This window comes from Danio rerio, chromosome 4 (genome assembly GCF_052040795.2).
Source record: "Danio rerio strain M-AB ecotype USA chromosome 4, GRCz13ab, whole genome shotgun sequence".
Taxonomy (NCBI): domain Eukaryota; kingdom Metazoa; phylum Chordata; class Actinopteri; order Cypriniformes; family Danionidae; genus Danio; species Danio rerio.
Window position 1 is genome coordinate 70,680,743 of NC_141024.2, and position 16,895 is coordinate 70,697,637.

Consider the following 16,895-nt stretch of genomic DNA (forward strand, 5'->3'; position numbering starts at 1 on the left):
CCTAGCTAATTAAGTACAGCAGAGACTCTCCAACGCCCCTGCTGATTACACCCAACTTCTTTCCTCAGTAAACCAGATCCTCAGTTCCCTCCACCAGCTTGTGTGGGATGTGGAAGGCGTCTGCTGCATTACCATTCCAGTCTCCAACCTAGTTCCTATAGCCCTGGAGGGCATCTCTGAAATTGCCTTCGAAAGCAGCTATGATTTGGCCCATGAGACAGTTCCAGTGGCCCCAGAGGACATCTCAGATTTAGCCCCTGAGCACAGTCCTGTATCGACTCTAGGTCCAGAGTGAAGGCCAGCGATGATTTCAGCCCAAGAGCACACACCAGTGATGGTTCCAGCCCCAAAGTAGAGTATTTACAGTCCTTATTTTTGCATTACATGTGCACAAATGTTTTCTGGTAGCTTCATGATATTCTGATTGAAGCACTGAATACAGATGAACTGTGTAACGTGTAGTCCGGAAGTGAAATTCCATTGTTACCCCTAAAAGGGTCAGGGTTCGATCTACGAGAGTCTGCCGGTGAAAGTCACTCGGTGACATCTTATCTACCAAGATGCTGACGGGAACTAGAGCTGTCCTATCTTCAAATAGATTCCAATGACAAAAACCCTCCATCCTGGGACACACACTATTGAAATGGACTCATAGAAATCTCAAAATTCAGCCCAAAATGCATGTAAAGGTACAGGTCTGTAACCTGTGTGTTCTCTTCCTTAGTTCTCTCTTAATTCTTACACTTTTCACAAACCAAGAATGCATGAATGATGTGTAATGTATTTCTAAAAGTGGCATGTTTGGTGTCGTTCTTGTCCGTACTTAATTCTACAGCTCATGATCTAAGACAGGGATCACCAAACTCGTTCCTGGAGGTCCGGTGTCCTGCAGATTTTAGCTCCAAGGTCAATCAAGGTCTTACCAGGTATACTTGGAACACCCAGGCAGGTGTGCTGAGGCAAGTTGGAGCTAAACCCTGCAGGGTACCGGACCTCCAGGAACGAGATTGGTGAACTCTGATATAAGACATAGGATGATAACTTGTATCCTTGGTATAGTTTTAAACCATGAGTTAAAGTTTTGTCTGTCTGTCTGTCTTGGGACAGTACAGACCAGCAAGGAGGAACAAAGAAAGACTTCCCGTGCGATACTTAAGGGTGAAGAGGCTGTACGAGTGCTGTTATTTGCAGAATATGGCACGGCTACCTGCCAATCAGATTTAAGATCTAGACAGAACTGTTGAATAACTATAAATATGTCCTACTTTTATAGTAGTATTCTACTATGTTCTACTTAGTATTATAAACATACTGCATCGCTATTTATTTATTTTCTGCACCATAAATATTCAAACTACGCCTATAAGAGCACACTCATGGCTTAATTTATAATGAGCCATAAAGCTTATCTTGTCTTTATCGGGTTTGGCAGATTTTGCTGATAAATGTTTGAAATTCGGCAATACATCAAACTCCACCAAAAGTAGACAACTATACAAGTATTTTACCCGCAGTTTTTTCTCTCTCTGGTTCGTGCAGCGTGAATGTCTCTCTCATCAATCGGTTGGAGTCATAGACTGTAAGGTGCTTTCACACCTACACTTTTGTTTCGGAACGTGTCTCGTTTGCCCAGTTAGCGCGGTTCGTTTGGCATATGTGAACAGGACAATCGCGCTCTGTTCCGCACCAAAGTAATCGCGCCGAGATCGCTTGAATGAGGTGGTCTCGGCTCGATTGAAACGAACCCTGGAGCGGTTCGATTGCAGTGAGAAAGCGATCTGATCCAAGCGCGGTTATATCACAGTGTTTTATGGATATGTAATAGGCTTACGGCTATATGAAGAGAGAATTATGAGTATGGCAGGAAGTTTCTCGAGTCTCCGGATGCCCGCAAACGAGTGATGATCTCCCGGTAATCTCGCGTCTCCCTCTCGGTCCTCAAATAGGCATCGTCGCGCACCCTTCTCACCCCTCCCCACCGCACGCATCTCTCCTAAGACACGTCGCGCGCGCACACCCTGTCAATCACCACCAAATCACCACCTCTCCTGACAGGTTAGCGGGACTCTGCAAAATAAACCTTGACACTCTGACCAATGTGAGCAGAGTTTACTCGCACATGACTTGTTTTAGCTTTTTTGGTCCGATTAGAAACTTTGCAGTGTGAAAGCGAACCGCTCCAAGAGCAAAGAGCAACAATGTAACAATTGTAATCTCGGTTTCGGAACAACTGAATCGATTTACAGGTGTGAAAGCCCCCTAAAGCAGTGGTCCTCAACCCCCGAGCCACAGACCGGTACCGGTCTATGGATCAACTGGTACCAGGCCGCACAAAAAATGAGTAACTATTTCCATTATCCAAGTCTGAACGATCTTTTATTTTGAAAAATGACTGTATTCTGTGGGGCGAGGCAGTGGCGCAGTAGGTAGTGCTGTTGCCTCACAGCAAGAAGATCGCTGGGTCGCGGCTCAGTTGGCGTTTCTATGTGGAGTTTGCATGTTCTCCCTGCCTTCACGTGGGTTTCCTCCGGGTGCTCCGGTTTCCCCCACAGTCCAAAGACATGCTGTACAGGTGAATTGGGTAGGCTAAATTGTCCGTAGTGTATGAGTGTGTGTGTGTGTGTGTGAATGTGAGTGTGGATGTTTCCCAGAGATGGGTTGCGGCTGGAAGGGCATCCGCTGCGTAAAAAACTTGCTGGATAAGTTGGCGGTTAATTCCGCTGTGGCGACCTCGGATTAATAAAGGGACTAAGCCGACAAGAAAATGAATGAATGAACTGTATTCTGTCGGTTACATCTTGGTCACTTGAGCACACAGTCTAACCCACAGCTAGCAAACTAAGTAAAACAACAGACATCTGTGGAAAGTTTCTTTTCGAAGGGGAGAAGGTCAAGTGAAGGACCCATGAACTGCCAAGGAATGGATCAAAAAACCCATTTGTCAACAAATCAGGTGGATCCACCATAGCTGTGCAAGAAGAACATCAACTGCTAGAGATCGTAAAATGACGGCGACTGTTCACATATCTCGTCTTTTCCACAAGTTTGTTTTTCCAATGGCGGCTTGCATATCTTGCGCCTGGACCCAGTTAAAAACAACTCTAGTTTTCAGAATGCCGCTAGCGACAAGAACTGACCAATCAGCTTTATACTTTGTATGGAATATGCACATTTCGGTAGACTAATTACAAATCACTGCAGTGTTTTTTTATTTACTTCAGAAATAAAACTTGTATCAGAATTGCAGCCATTTTTGTCAGCTTGTCATGCCCTAAAGCTGTGTTCACACTAGACAAGGAACGCGCGGATAAATCGCGATATTCGCGCAGACACGTCAAAATCTGCTTCATTCACTTGTCGAATTCCCTTCACAACAGACGCGGATTCGCATGATGGGCAGGGATTCTTTCTGCCCAGTGACTCTAGCTTTGTTTCTAATGCCTCTTTTACACTGACTGGTACAATACGGTACGGTTCGGGTCACCGCTCACATATCATAATGAGCAGCACTTCTCAAAAAACAGGTGCTTTACACACATAAATACTTGTGTATAAATGTTTATTACTAACTTTTCTATGAACATGAGTTGATTATAACTGCAGATCAATGACAGTGCGAAATAGCCTAGTGTAACGTCTGTATTATATAAAATAAATACATAAATGCAATATGTATGAACACATACAGCCTCTTTCAGTCTCCGATATATTATTCATTACCGAAAAATTACACACAGCAGACATTTAGTACTAATTTGAGTTCAAAAACGCACGCAATATAGCCCACAGCCAGCGCAAACCTCTCACTTGTGTCTGTAATCTTCACCAGCACATGTAAGCTTTGTTCGAGAGTAATTTTGTCATTCCCAGTTCATAATTATCCAAAAGGCGAAGATAAACATGGCAGTTTGTTCATGATTCAGGTTGCTAAAACACTTTTGCTCCTGTGTTTTGACGGCTTCTCTTTTTTTTCTCCGCATTTCACTCCCGCTTTACTCTTGCGCTTGTCCTTTTTTTTTCTGAATGGATCAGATGACGGAGACACTTCAATAATCACGTACACGTTATTATCAACAGCTCAAGAAGTTCGTTATATCAAATATAGAATCGATCGCAAGCTCCCGGAAGAAAGCGAATACCCTTCGCACTTTTAGACGGGCTTGTAAAACAACAACAGGACACGGCAGATTGTTCTTCTTGGCTGTGTGTCTGTTCATCGAGACGACGACAAGGTTAGTTTGAGCCCGGGTCATTCCATTATTATATGCATATAGTATTTTCATGTAATGTCTCGGCTTTGTACTTTAAAAAAAAACATGGCGGTTCCTTTGTTTACGTTCTGTGTAGCTCGAGCTTGTGACGTATCTCTATAACCAATCAGCGTTCAGCTGCACGTCTAGCTCCACCTTTTGGTACCCTTTCTCCTGTTTGGTACCCTGAAAAAGTGGTACGGTACGGTTTGGTACGCTTACTGACAGTGGAAACGGCCATAAAAGCGTACCAAACCGAACCACTCAGTGGAAACGGGCCATGAATGGCTAACATGGATTTTATTGAGGGAATAACTGTGTTTATGTGCTTTATGAAGGCTAAAAAACAGCGTCGATACATTTGGAGCAGTGTCTTGAGTCCACTACATCCTTTCAAAGGTGCACCCAGCTCTGAGTTCATAAACTCCTCCTGAAACTTAACCTGGATGATGGAAGCATTCAGCGGTGCTTCTGACTGAGCCGAGCCCAGTTTGATCAACTGTTGTCGATGTCGGCAAGAGGATTTCTCCCCGGGACACCAACAACAGGCACTACGTCATAGGCACGCCCCTATAGACCAATTACCAACCTACATCACACATGACGTCACACGGGTCCCCGGTTGCAAAAAACAGACAGGCTGCAATGGGAAAGATGTCGTGTTGTGCGGTAGGATGCCGAATTCGAGTCCAAAAATAGAAAACGTAACTTTTACCATACACCACACACTGCTTTAATACCGACTGCTGACGTCTTTGGCTAAATGGGAGCTGAATGAAGTAAGGAGCTAGTTAGAAATGCTGGACTCTGCAGTTCTCATGTCATATCAGGTCAGGTCACGCTATGCTGAATCAGACACATCACTCGTTTTTGATTGCAGAAATGATTCCAGCAAAAACAGTTACATATGGTGAATTAAACTGCGGACGCTGAATGCTAAGAGTGAAACGTAAAGGTTTCGTTTGTTAAGGTAAACTTAGTCTTATATTCACACATTCATTCAGTGACAACTTGTGACAAACTCCCTATATTGTTTACCACGGCACTTTGAATATTCGGTCTGAAATAACCTGCAAGTGTGACTTGAAAACAACATTAGCACTGTTTATTTGACTGTGAACAATGTTGTACTTTGATAGTCATTGGCTGCTAATATGATTTCGCTATTTAGAGTTTGCAAATAATATTTTTATGAAATTATATTATTAAGGAGAAAGTCTGAATGTGCGAATATAAAACCGACTTTACCTCTATGTGTAAGTTCACATACCCTGCCGTACAGGTGCAGTTTACTGTCAGAATGCAGTTGCATTGCACACCATTGCGTGTTGGTGATTAATTACCCAGGCCTTGTATAATGTTAGTCCGTCTTGTTTCCTTGTCTTTGGCTAGGTGGAATCTCGGTGTTTAGCTCTTGAATCTGGTCATCATGGAGCATTATTTCTTGCACATGACCACAAAGAACAAAATTGTTGGCACCTAAAGACTTGTAGACCTTTAACTTCTCTCTTGTAAAATCACTCGTAGCTTCATTGAGATTGTATATTTCGGGCTGGATGCTCAGTCACTTCGTCTTATCCAATATTCATTGGGTGGGTGCTATCGCAAATGGAGCTGTCAGATGAACGCCGCTCGCTTTAACGTTAATTTTGCTGAATCACTGTGCCGATCACTGGGTGACGAGCTGTTATAATTTGCTGTAAGCATTATGTTAATAATAAGTAATATATCTTATTTCTAAGACAACAACAAACTGCACCGCATCTGATGTCATTCCCTCGCTGTAAATGCTAGGGCTCCCGGTTGCTTTCTGCCCCCTCCCTGCGCGCGCATCCTGAATGTTTACAAACATGGTAATTGGTCTATAAGAGAAAGCTCCTGATTGGTTAACACAAATGTCCGCTAAAGTTCAATTTTTTGTTCAACTCAAGCGATTTGCGAGTTAAGCGTGTCAATCACGCCAAATGCGCAAAACGCTCAACTCGCGATGCTTCATTCGCGCCGCCTTATTTGCGCATATCGCGCCGCAGGATGTCTATTAGCGCCTTTGCATTGACTATCAAGTAAATCACTCGCGCTTGACGCTTCTTTCGCGTCAGGTGTGAACGCAGCATGAGAAAACAGTTAATGGTCGCCTAGCAATCTACGTAGACCCTACACTACAGTCCCCTTTCCCTCGTTGCAATATTTTATCCACTTATTAATTTAGATTTTTTTTATTTACCTAGTAGCGCATTTGATTTAAAATGTAGCGAAATACAATACTTGAGGAAGATACTTAACATAATTACAGATTTTAAACTCTACTTTAAAACGTACAAAACTACTCAACTACAGTAACGTTGAGTAAATGTAACTCGTTACTTTCCACCTCTGCATTTTGGATATTCTTTTCTTTAACGTGGAGCTTCATGTGTTGGCTGAGGTTGCGTCTCTGACAGTAACTCTTTCCACACTGACCACAAATAAACGGCCTCTCTCCGGTGTGGGTCCTCATGTGAGCAGTTAGGTAGTTATTACATGTAAAGTGTTTACCACATATTGAGCAGGTGTAAGGCTTCTCTCCGGTGTGAGTTCTCATGTGGTAATTAAGGTTGTTTTTCTGGGTAAAACTCTTCCCGCATTGAGCGCAAATGTAAGGTTTCTCTCCGGTGTGGACTCTCATGTGGACTTTAAGGCATTGTCTTCGATTGAAACTCTTCCCGCACTGTTGGCAGGCGAAAGGTTTCTCTCCGCTGTGAATTTTCATGTGTATTGTCAGGTAATCTTTATGAGCGAAGTTTCCTCCGCATTGGTGGCAAGCGAACGGCCTCTCTGTATTGTGGACCGCCATGTGCGCTTCAAGTTTTTGTTTTTGAATGAAGCTCATTCCACACTGTGCGCAGGCGTAAGGCCTCTCTCCAGTGTGAAGTTTGATGTGATTTTTAAGGATCTGAATTTGCCTGAACCTCTTTCCACACTGTTGGCAGGCGTACGGCCTCTCCCCGGTGTGAATTCTCCTGTGGATCTTCATATTTTTCTGCAGATTGAAACTCTTTCCGCACAGATCGCACGAGAAAGGCTTCTCTCCGGTGTGAACTCTCATGTGAACAGCAAGGATGTGCTTTTTTCTGAATCCCTTTCCACACTCAGGACACGGGTACGGCTTCTCTTCGCTGTGAGCACTCATGTGGTCTACAAGGTTGTTTTTTTGTGTAAAACTCATTCCACCCTGACTGCAGGTCAAGTTACCGTCAGATTTGGTTTTCTGAGCTCTTTTATGAGGTGAAGCCTTTTTTGTCTCCGCAGATATTTCGTCGGTCATTAATTCTTGGTGTTTCTCAAACTGATCTTTCTCTTCAGTTTCATTTAGTTCTTCACTCTCTTCTTTCATCACCATCAGATCTAAAGAGAAAAGTAAAACAAGTCAACAACGTGCAAGTTTGTGTATGATGCGTTGTTTCTTTAAGACATGCAAAGACTTTCCACACCTCTTACTACCTGACACAGGATAGCTGGGAGCAGCCATGTCCTTATGATTAGAGAGATGGATTTGCAATCCAAACGTTACAGGTTTGAGTCCCGGTACCACCTCAATACAATGAGCTGAGGTGATACCCTTGAACAAGGCACCAAAGCCGAAAACCGCTCCCTGGGTGTGTGTTTATGGGTGTAAGTCGCTTTGGAAAGCGTCGTGAATGCCCTGCTGAAAAATCCAGCTTAAACCAGCCTAGGCTGGTTGGCTGGTTTTAGCTGGTCGACCAGCCTGGTTTTAGAGAGGTTTTGGCCACTTCCAGGCTGGTTTCCAGCAGGGTTTTAGCTGGACAGGCTGGGAAATGACCAGCTTGACCAGTCTAGCCAGGCTGGGAGCCCAGCTATGTCCAGCTTAAACCAGTCTGGTCAAGCTGGTTTTAAATGGTTTTAGCTGGTCACTTTCCAGCCTGACCAGCTAAGACTAGGCTGGAAACCAGGCTAGAAATGGCCAAAACCCCTTTAAAACCAGCCTGGTCAACCAGCTAAAACCAGCTAACCATCCTAGGCTGGTTTAAGCTGGATTTTTCAGCAGGGTGTAAATGTAGTGTTGTCACAATATCAATACTAAATTGTGATACTACGGCCATTAAAAAACTTCCAGGTTGACGCCTGCCTAACTGAAAAGCGTTGCTTCTACGGGTAACCAATAACCCTTGTTATTGGAGGAGGTGCTCTCATGCAGTGTTTAACAACCACGTTCCTGAAGGAACACCTGGTCTTCATATTGTCTATGTCTCCTTAACTAAACACACTGGTCTCAGATCATCAGCTCATTAGGAGAGACTGAAAGACCTGTAATAGACTGATTTCACGCGGCCGCCATTTTAAAAGTGAAATTGAGTCTGTGGTGGGAAGAAACCTGGAAGTATCGCTTGGAGTCACATGGGAATATTGTCCGCCTGGCTGTATATCTTATCGGCAAAGAGAAAGCGACAAATTTATCATTTCACCACCTTCCGAGTGACCTGAAGGTCAGTTCTGAATGGATAATGAAAATAAAAAGGGATTTCAGACCTCATTTTCAGCTAAGTTAAGGGAAATGGCACTAGTTAGCTAAGGGTTTTCAACCTAAACATACATTTTAGATGCCATTTATCCATTGTTTTATCGCTCACTGGGTTGCATAGGCCAGGGCTCAACAATAAGCACTGCCCAATGGCCCGGGGCCAGCGTGAGAGATGCTCGGGATAGTAGATGGATTCGTGCAGCCTTGTCACTAAATCGAAATTTTCCTGCGACTATTTGTCTATTGCGACCAAATACAGTCTTAGAATCGAGAAACAATTTGTGCTATAAGCATCTGTGAGGTCGTAAATATTATACTGTTTCTAACGTTGTGGAAACAGACATTTACATGGGTACAATACGACGAAAGAAATGTAGTGATGTTTTGCAGTCACTTTTAAGTCGGCCACCTTTTGTTTTGCGATAAAGTACCTGCACATTTTTTCATACGGATACATTTTATTGCTAAATAATTTAACATTTAAAAAAATGTAAATTCGAGATTCACAGACATTATTTTTGACACATTATTTAAAATATGTGGCTAAGAAATTAACTTAAAAATAAAAATAAACTTTTTTTTTGTTTTTTGTATTTTGGCAGGGCAAGAAAAATCTGAACCACTGGTCCAATTGGGCCAGTAGAAAATATCCTTAGCGGTGTTTATCTGGTGCCATGAACTGAAGCCTAGGAGGACACTTAAGCGTATTACTCTTAAAGAGATTGTGATTTTATTTTTTATTATTATTTAACATCTCTGCAGTTTATGAATAGGGTTGGGCCGATAGACGATGTCATAGTCTGATGTCATAGTAAGACTTTTGGCCAGCGGAGAAATTAAAATGGTCGCGCCCAACTGAGTCTGGTTCTCTCAAAGTTTTTTTTCTCTCTCCGCTGTCGCCACTGGCTCGCATGGTTCAGGATTGGTAGAGCTACGCATCGATGAATTTGCTCTTCAGTGTTTGAACTCTCAGTAATGATTAAATCACACTGAACTGAGCTAAACTGAACTGAATTGAACTTAAACACTAAAACCTGAACCACACTGTTCCAGTTACTATGACCATTTATGTGAAGCTGCTTTGACACAATCTACATTGTAAAAGCGCTATGCAAATAAAGCTGAATTGAATTGAATTGAATTGTCCATCGCCGATGGTCAACAGACAACACAATGCTGAGCAGGCATCGCCGATCCTCTGCCCCGCCCCTGTCGCAAAACCCGCTCGCGAAAAATACACACTTGAGCCCCGTTTACACTAATACGTCTTAGTGTTGAAATGGCATTTTAGAACGAAAATGATCCACGCCGTGTTTTACCTAGCATTTCTGAACAGCCCTTCATCCACTGAAAACGCACATCACATGACCACACACACACACACAGCCAGACACTGTCATGCACTCTTCTGTGCTCCAGAGAACAGTGCACGTCGGACAGTTTATCAAGGATGTACTGCTGGATCGCATCTCACTATAGTTCAGGGGACACCAAACTTGTTCCTGGAGGGCCGGTGTCCAGCAGATTTTAGCTCCAACCCTAATCAAACACACCTGAACAAGCTAATCAAGGTCTTACTAGGTATACTTGAAACATCCAGGCAGGTGTGTTGAGGCAAGTTGGAGCTAAACCCTGCAGGGACTCCGGCCCTCCAGAACCGAGATTGGTGGCTCCTGCTATAGCTGTTCAACATTCAACGCACCCTTCCACCCCTGGATCCCTCCTCGCTCTTCAGACACACTCTGCACACTGTTTAAACACATATTGATTTTTACATGCAGGCAGCTTTTAACTCTTGCAAGGTCTAAATATGATGATGATGATGATAGTAATAATAATGATTAATTAATTGTTAAGCATTTGGCCCAATCGGTGACGGCCGGTTGGTTTTGAGAAGGGACCGACCCAATCAGAGGTTACGCGAACATAATCAAAATCTGGCGAGAATGTCAATAATTGTCAGAGATGGACCATAAAAAATAAGGAAAGGCGTTGCCAAAAAGCTCCAACAAAGCAAAAAAGAGCTTTGAAATCAGACGCTGCAATAATTAACTGAAATAACCTTAAAAGGTTTAAATACGGCAGCTGCATTGGGGGACAATAGCGCGGTAGAGGAGGAAATAATACTCATAGATTAAAGTCAGTATACTAAAATATACTAAGTAAGCATAGCATAGAACTCCCGTACATTTTAAAATGTCATTATCAGCAGATAATGTGGGAAAGAGGGTATACAGAATGCTGTATGCTACTGTACTAGAAATATAGTCTAAGGCCGTACTCACACTAGGTACAGTTGCCTCGAACCAAGCCAAAGCACGCTAGTCCCCCTTCCTGTCTCCCCCGACGGCCCGCGCTCAAACCAAGAACGGGCCTCGGCACGCTTACGTCATCGCTGCTGCGCTGTCCTGTAAGAAGCGCTCTCTCACTCAGCAGCACAGTGGAGATTTTTCTAGTTATATCGTTTCATTCGTTTGATATGCCGTCAAATATTTCGCCAAACAGTCCTTGGGGATGCGGGGACACACAGTCAGATATTTCACCGGACAGATCCGCCACTTTTGGCGCTCATAAACAATCATAAAGCCCTCGTGCTGCAGGAATGAGGAGGTCTGCTGAAGGTGCAGCTGTCGTGCAGTGAGGAGTTCTCGTCTTTAATAAACTACGGCAGTTTGCGTTCACTGAACAGTAAGAATGATTAATAAATCCATATGAAACAACCCCTTAAAAGTCACGTCTCGCTTTCAGTTTCGGGCTTTGGTGCGTTTTGCACTCACACACAAGCGTACCGCGCCAAAGCCCAAGTGAACCACGCTCAAGCAGACCTCTTCCAACCGGGCCAGGGCCGGCCAAGTGAACCGTGCTTGAGCCCGATTCAGCGCACTCACACTTCTCAAACGATCCGGGAAACGGGCCTGGGCACGGTACGGACGGCATAGTGTGAGTATGCCCAAACATGCAAAGCTATAGCCTGGAGGCATTTGTAGTGATACATCTGGTCTTTAAAGTAAGCATTAAATACACGCATAGATTACAGTATGCATTTAATCCTCAGGTAGAGGCAAGGAGAATGACAACAGGTTGTTTTTGTTTTGTTGTAATGTGCCCATGCGCACCGCTAAGTTTTAAGCCTGATTTATACTTCTGCGTCAGGTGACCGGCGTAACCCACGGCGCATGCAACGCGCGTAGCTGTGCATTTATACTTCTGCTCGCTGTCTCTGTCGGTCTGCATTAACACTTCTGAAACGCTAGTGGGCAGTGAAGTGTAAATGTTCCTCTGTGTCGAGTTTCTTCGCGGCTTTTTTGCTTTTCCTGAACACTTCCGGGATGTACAAGTGGCTCAAACTCGCTCATTTTGAGGCAGGAACCGGTGGACGTGCAACAACTTTAACTATGAGGAAAACACAAAACAAAACTTTCCATCCGGAGCTCCTTCACGGGACTCCACACTTGTAAACAATCGCTCGCGCCATTCGCGTGGCTTTCGGTCCCGCCCAGACTCGTCAGCACTACCAAGCCGACCAATCACAGAGCTTACGCTACGCGTCGTTGCGACGTGTAGTTACATTTTTTGAGAGGTGCACGTCAGTGACAGCGACGGCCACGGCGAAGGGCTATGCGTCAACGCCGTAGCATACGCCGACGTTTGACGCAGAAGTATAAATCAGCCTTTACAGTGCAGTGCTGACTTGTGGAAAGTATTAGTATTCTTCCTTTACACTGAACTTCACCATTTTATATAACTTTCAAATCCATTTCTCCATGACTGATGTAGTACAAGAGTTTGAAATATGTCAAAAATATAATGAGCCATCATTTGTGCGGCCTTGTGCTAAATCAATGCAGACACAGTCACTGCTTATAATAGAGGCTATCATTTGTTCAATAGTTCATACTATTTTCTTCACCTTACATAGACTACTTCAACTTATTTTTTCATCATTTAACATGTGTCATGTGATGTGAAAAGCAGTAAATTAATCAAAACTTACCTGTTTGTTCCTGCAGATCTTCTTGTTTGATTATTATTTCTTCAATCTTCAGGTCTTCACTCTCCTCTTTAATAAACGCCATCTTTACAACAGTGTGGAGATCAGTCGCTTCAGGAGTTTTCCCTCTGTGTTTGGACACTTTGTCCTGTTTAAAATGAGAAAAATGAACAGAAATAAAAGAAACACACACTCAATCTGTGGCTGCCTCTCAACGTCAGTTCAGTCAGTCTGAGGGAGAGACAATCACCTCATTGGATTCAAACAATCTCAAAACCAGCTCTAGAAACGTATAATATATTACAAAATATACGTATTTGTAATATATATGATCTGTAAATCGTGTTCAAAAGTACATTTTCGTCAAAACATTTGCAGTTGGTGAGTAGAAGTGGTCACATTTACACTGTTTTGATCTGCAGGTGATGGGAGCGCGCGGTGATTCGAGCGACTCGAAAGAGAATCGTTTAGTGACCATTTGATTCAAATGACTCGGAGATTTGTAAAGCTCCGTTTTCCTCATCTCCACTCGCCAGTGACTGTTTACTAATAGATTCACGACAGAGAAAGAGAAACAAGACGCGCCTTTTATTTTACTTACGCGGGCTTTAACTCTTATTAACGTAATAAATTAACTTCACATGTTTATTAAATGGACGTTAGTCGTATTAGATGTTACAATTCCTGACATGTAACCGTTACATCGCTTGTTAAAGACATTTAGGAAATTTTACTTAAAGTTTAATGGGATTTAAAACGTTAAAATCTTTAAAACACAAACCTTTTGCCCGTAGGAGTAGATTATAACGAAGCACACTGTAATGGGTAATTTTATAAACAGTTTTCGTCAGGAGCTGTAGCAACAACCACACACAGGAGCGCGGCGCAGGCTTTTGACTTCACACACAACAAAATAAAAGTCGCGAACTGTTAAAAAAATCTACAAATAGTGAGACAGCATAATAATTTTAGGAGACAGATTTGAGAAGACATTAATACCTATTTTAGCTTCAAGCGTTTATCTAATAATATGTGTATTTTAATTTAACATCCAGTGTTACATTACTAGTCTATATTAACTGTAAATTACATATTTACTTAAAAAAATACTGTTATTTTATTGTTGTTACTAGCAAAACTGAAGGGGCTGATTAAATACAAAAAAAAGTATTGTTTCATTAGTATTTTAATTTATAATGTAATATATAATGTTTACAGAAATGTTTATTATATTGTAATTTTTATGTTCATATTATAATCATAATACTTTAAGAAAAATCAAAGGTCTTCGAAAAAAAACATGCTATACTATAGTGATCTAAAAAATAATTATTTGACAGAATCAAAAATATCCTATAGAAAAAAAGTGAAATTTCATAAATAAATAAAAAATCACAGTCCAATAATTCTAAAAATCAAAATCAGATCTTAAAAACAAAGTGGAAATTCCAATAAATTAAGTCATAATGCCCAAAATTATTTAAAAATCCTACAGGACAAAGTGAAAATCTAATTTAAAAATTCTGAATGTCCATTACAATTTTAGGAATCCTTAAAGATCCTATAGGATCCTGACAAGGAAGGGATACCTTTCCCAATGGGTTGTAGCTGGAAAGGCATCCGCTGGGTAAAGCATATGCTGGATAAGTTGCCGGTTCATTCTGCGGTGGCGACCGCAGATTAATAAACGGACTGAGCCAAAAAGAAAATGAATGAATGAATGTTATTATTAACTGCTTCACATCATCCAGTGACAATACAGACTTTAAAATGCAGACGTCTTTTCCTTACAAATGAAAACAAGTTTCCCTTGAATCCACAATCAGGGGAAATAAAATAAAGCAATAATTATAGTAAAGTAGTAATAATAAATTATAATAAAAATGTATTAACGTTGGCGCCAATAGCCTAGTGGTGAAGTGCGCTGACATATAGCACCATGGTGCTCACGGCGACCCGAGTTCAATTCCCGGCTCAAGGTCCTCTGCCGACCCTTCCCCTCTCTCTCTCTGATCCCAATACTTTCCTGTCTGTAACCTTCACTATCCGATCCAAATTAAAGGTGAAAAACCCCTAAAAAATGTATTAACACGACAAATAAACAAATGGTAACAGTCGATTAATTAACTACCCTGCTGAAAAAAAAACTACTGAAAACAGCCTAGGTTAGCCTGGTTTTAGAGAAGATTTGGTCATTTCCAGCCTGGTCTTTGTTGGTCAGGCTGGAAAATGGCCAACTAAATCCAGCTTGACCAGGCTGGTTTGAGCTGGTCAAGCTGGTTTTAGCTGGTCATCTTTCAGCCCGACAAGCTAAGACCAGGCTGGAAATGGTCAAAACCCCTCTAAAACCAGGCTGGTCAACCACCTAGGCTGATTTAAGCAGTTTTTTTCAGTAGGGTAATAATCAATAAAATGATTAAATGAATGACTAATTATTATAAATATTGTATGATTAAAATAATTAAATGGAGAATAATTTAATATAAACCAATAAAAATAAATCATCACAAAAGGAATGATTTACCGTGCAACAAGGATTCTCAGATCCTTTGTTAGATTCTACAGTGATAGCAACAAAAATAATGATGACAACAGCACGATTTATTGTTTTAGTTGAAGTCTTTAATACATTAAATCAGTGTAATACTAAATACACCTTTGATGAACAATTTGTTCTGAGACGGAGGCCCATAAACAATTTTTTTAAATAGCTAAAGATACTTCATACACACAAATAAATAAATGGATGAACCAATATTTGCACAGCTCACCATTCCTTTAAATCAACAATCAATTTCTACAGCAAAAATGGACTGCAAAAACCGCAAAACTTTCAAAGAGCCCCTATAATACATTGAATAGGGTCGTATGTTGGTTTTAAGGGTCTCCAACATCATGCAAGGTCAAAAAACACTTTCATGGTCTTATAATCTGCATTTATTCTTACCTGCTTATCCCAGCGACTCCCCTATGATCCGTTCAGCGATTCATTTGTTCCCAAACCCCTCCTTAGCGTGAAGCTAATCTGCGCTGATTGGACCGATGACAGCCTGTTGCGATTGGTCGACAATGACAGCGTTCAAGACAAGAGTGAAATGCCCAGCACAGCTTATCAACAACATAGAAGTAGTCAGAGTAGTAATAATAATATTAAATCTTATTTATGTTGCACTTTTGTCAGACTCAAGAGCATCAAAACACAGTAGAACATGAAATACACAAAAAAGTAAGAATAATAAATAAATAAAAGGAAGCCGCATAAGTAATGAGCAGTAGTAAAAAGATGAGTTTTAAGAAGTTTTTTCTTAAAACAGTCCAGGAGTGTCAGTGCCAATAGCCTAGTGGATAAGTGCGCCAACATATAGCACCATGGTGCTCACGAGTTCGATTCCCGGCTCGAGGTCCTTTGCCGTCCCTACCCCTCTCTCTCTGCTCCCAATATTTTCCTGTCTGCAACATCTACTGTCCTTTCCAAATTAAAGTAAAAAATAAAACTAAAAACTATATATATATATATATATATATATATATATATATATATTTAAAAAAAAACAGTCCAGGGAACTGTTTAGTTTGTGTGGACAGCACTCCACAATTTAGTTGCTCGATAAGAAAATTCCCTACCTCCCATGGTGCTAAGTTTGCAACCAGGCTGAAACGAGGTGAGCCTTGAAGCGGAACATAGATTACGAGAGACGAGGTAGATATAATGCTGCGTTCACACCAGACGCGTCAAGCGCGAGTGATTTATGTAGAAAAGGCTGTGATGTGAATATATGGAACAATAGCGCCCTCTTGTGCCTTTACTAAGCATTACATTCATGACGCACCTTCCCCTTTAAATGATCCCTTTAATAGTTAAAAGGGAAACAGTTCAGAGCACGGACAGACTTCGCTAGCATCACATTGTTATTGCCGAGTGCGTTCAAATACAAGTGAGTGCCCCTTTAAAGTGTTATTTGTAGTGTTATTTATCATTTATATAGCAAAATGTTTAGCTGTCTATGCCTAGGTTCAGTATAATCACTGATTACTGATTATAATCATATAAGTGTGTCACGGGCGTCGAGTATTGCATCATCCATCGGCTCGCTAATGAATACTTATGTGAGATGAGTTAAAGGGAATATTTGGG

General features: G+C 41.7%; 3 protein-coding genes across 6 annotated transcripts in view; all 3 read right to left on the reverse strand.

The window, feature by feature from the left end:
* Positions 1–16,895, reverse strand: part of si:dkey-262g12.3 — a 54,958-nt gene that overhangs the window by 9,092 nt on the left and 28,971 nt on the right. Inside the window, exons 1-2 of one of the 3 annotated variants that reach the window (XM_087250242.1) lie at positions 1,017–6,572; positions 1–886 (exon numbers count right to left, since the gene is read on the reverse strand). The gene's annotated coding sequence lies outside the window, so the exon portion shown is untranslated. Of the gene's footprint in view, positions 6,573–16,895 lie in introns of those variants that run through there. The other 2 variants (XM_087250243.1, XM_087250241.2) reach the window with 2 other exon arrangements.
* LOC147845280 (uncharacterized) lies at positions 3,543–13,661 on the reverse strand. Its single transcript, XM_087250265.1, has 3 exons — positions 13,542–13,661; positions 12,764–12,908; positions 3,543–7,634 (listed from the first exon to the last, which is right to left on the reverse strand). Exons 2-3 carry the CDS (start codon positions 12,843–12,845, stop codon positions 6,574–6,576), a joined length of 1,143 nt encoding a protein of 380 aa, XP_087106391.1. The 5' UTR covers positions 12,846–12,908; positions 13,542–13,661; the 3' UTR covers positions 3,543–6,573.
* The window catches only part of si:dkey-262g12.12, a 24,014-nt gene continuing 14,681 nt past the window's right edge, over positions 7,563–16,895 (reverse strand). The window contains exons 2-3 of one of the 2 annotated variants that reach the window (XR_015942602.1): positions 12,764–12,908; positions 7,563–7,634 (exon numbers count right to left, since the gene is read on the reverse strand). Coding sequence is in view for 1 of the 2 variants with exons in the window: in XM_087250263.2 (XP_087106389.1) it covers positions 15,729–15,810 (82 nt within the window). In the remaining variant the exon portion in view is untranslated. Of the gene's footprint in view, positions 7,635–12,763; positions 12,909–15,404; positions 15,811–16,895 lie in introns of those variants that run through there. The other variant, XM_087250263.2, reaches the window with a different exon arrangement.

Coding starts and splice junctions, on each gene's coding strand:
- LOC147845280 (XM_087250265.1), bottom strand. CDS start 12,845: ATGGCGTTTATTAAAGAGGAGAGTGAAGACCTGAAGATTGAAGAAATA. Junction 7,635..12,763: donor AGATCTGCAGGAACAAACAG/GTAAGTTTTGAT, acceptor TTTTCTCTTTAG/ATCTGATGGTGATGAAAGAA.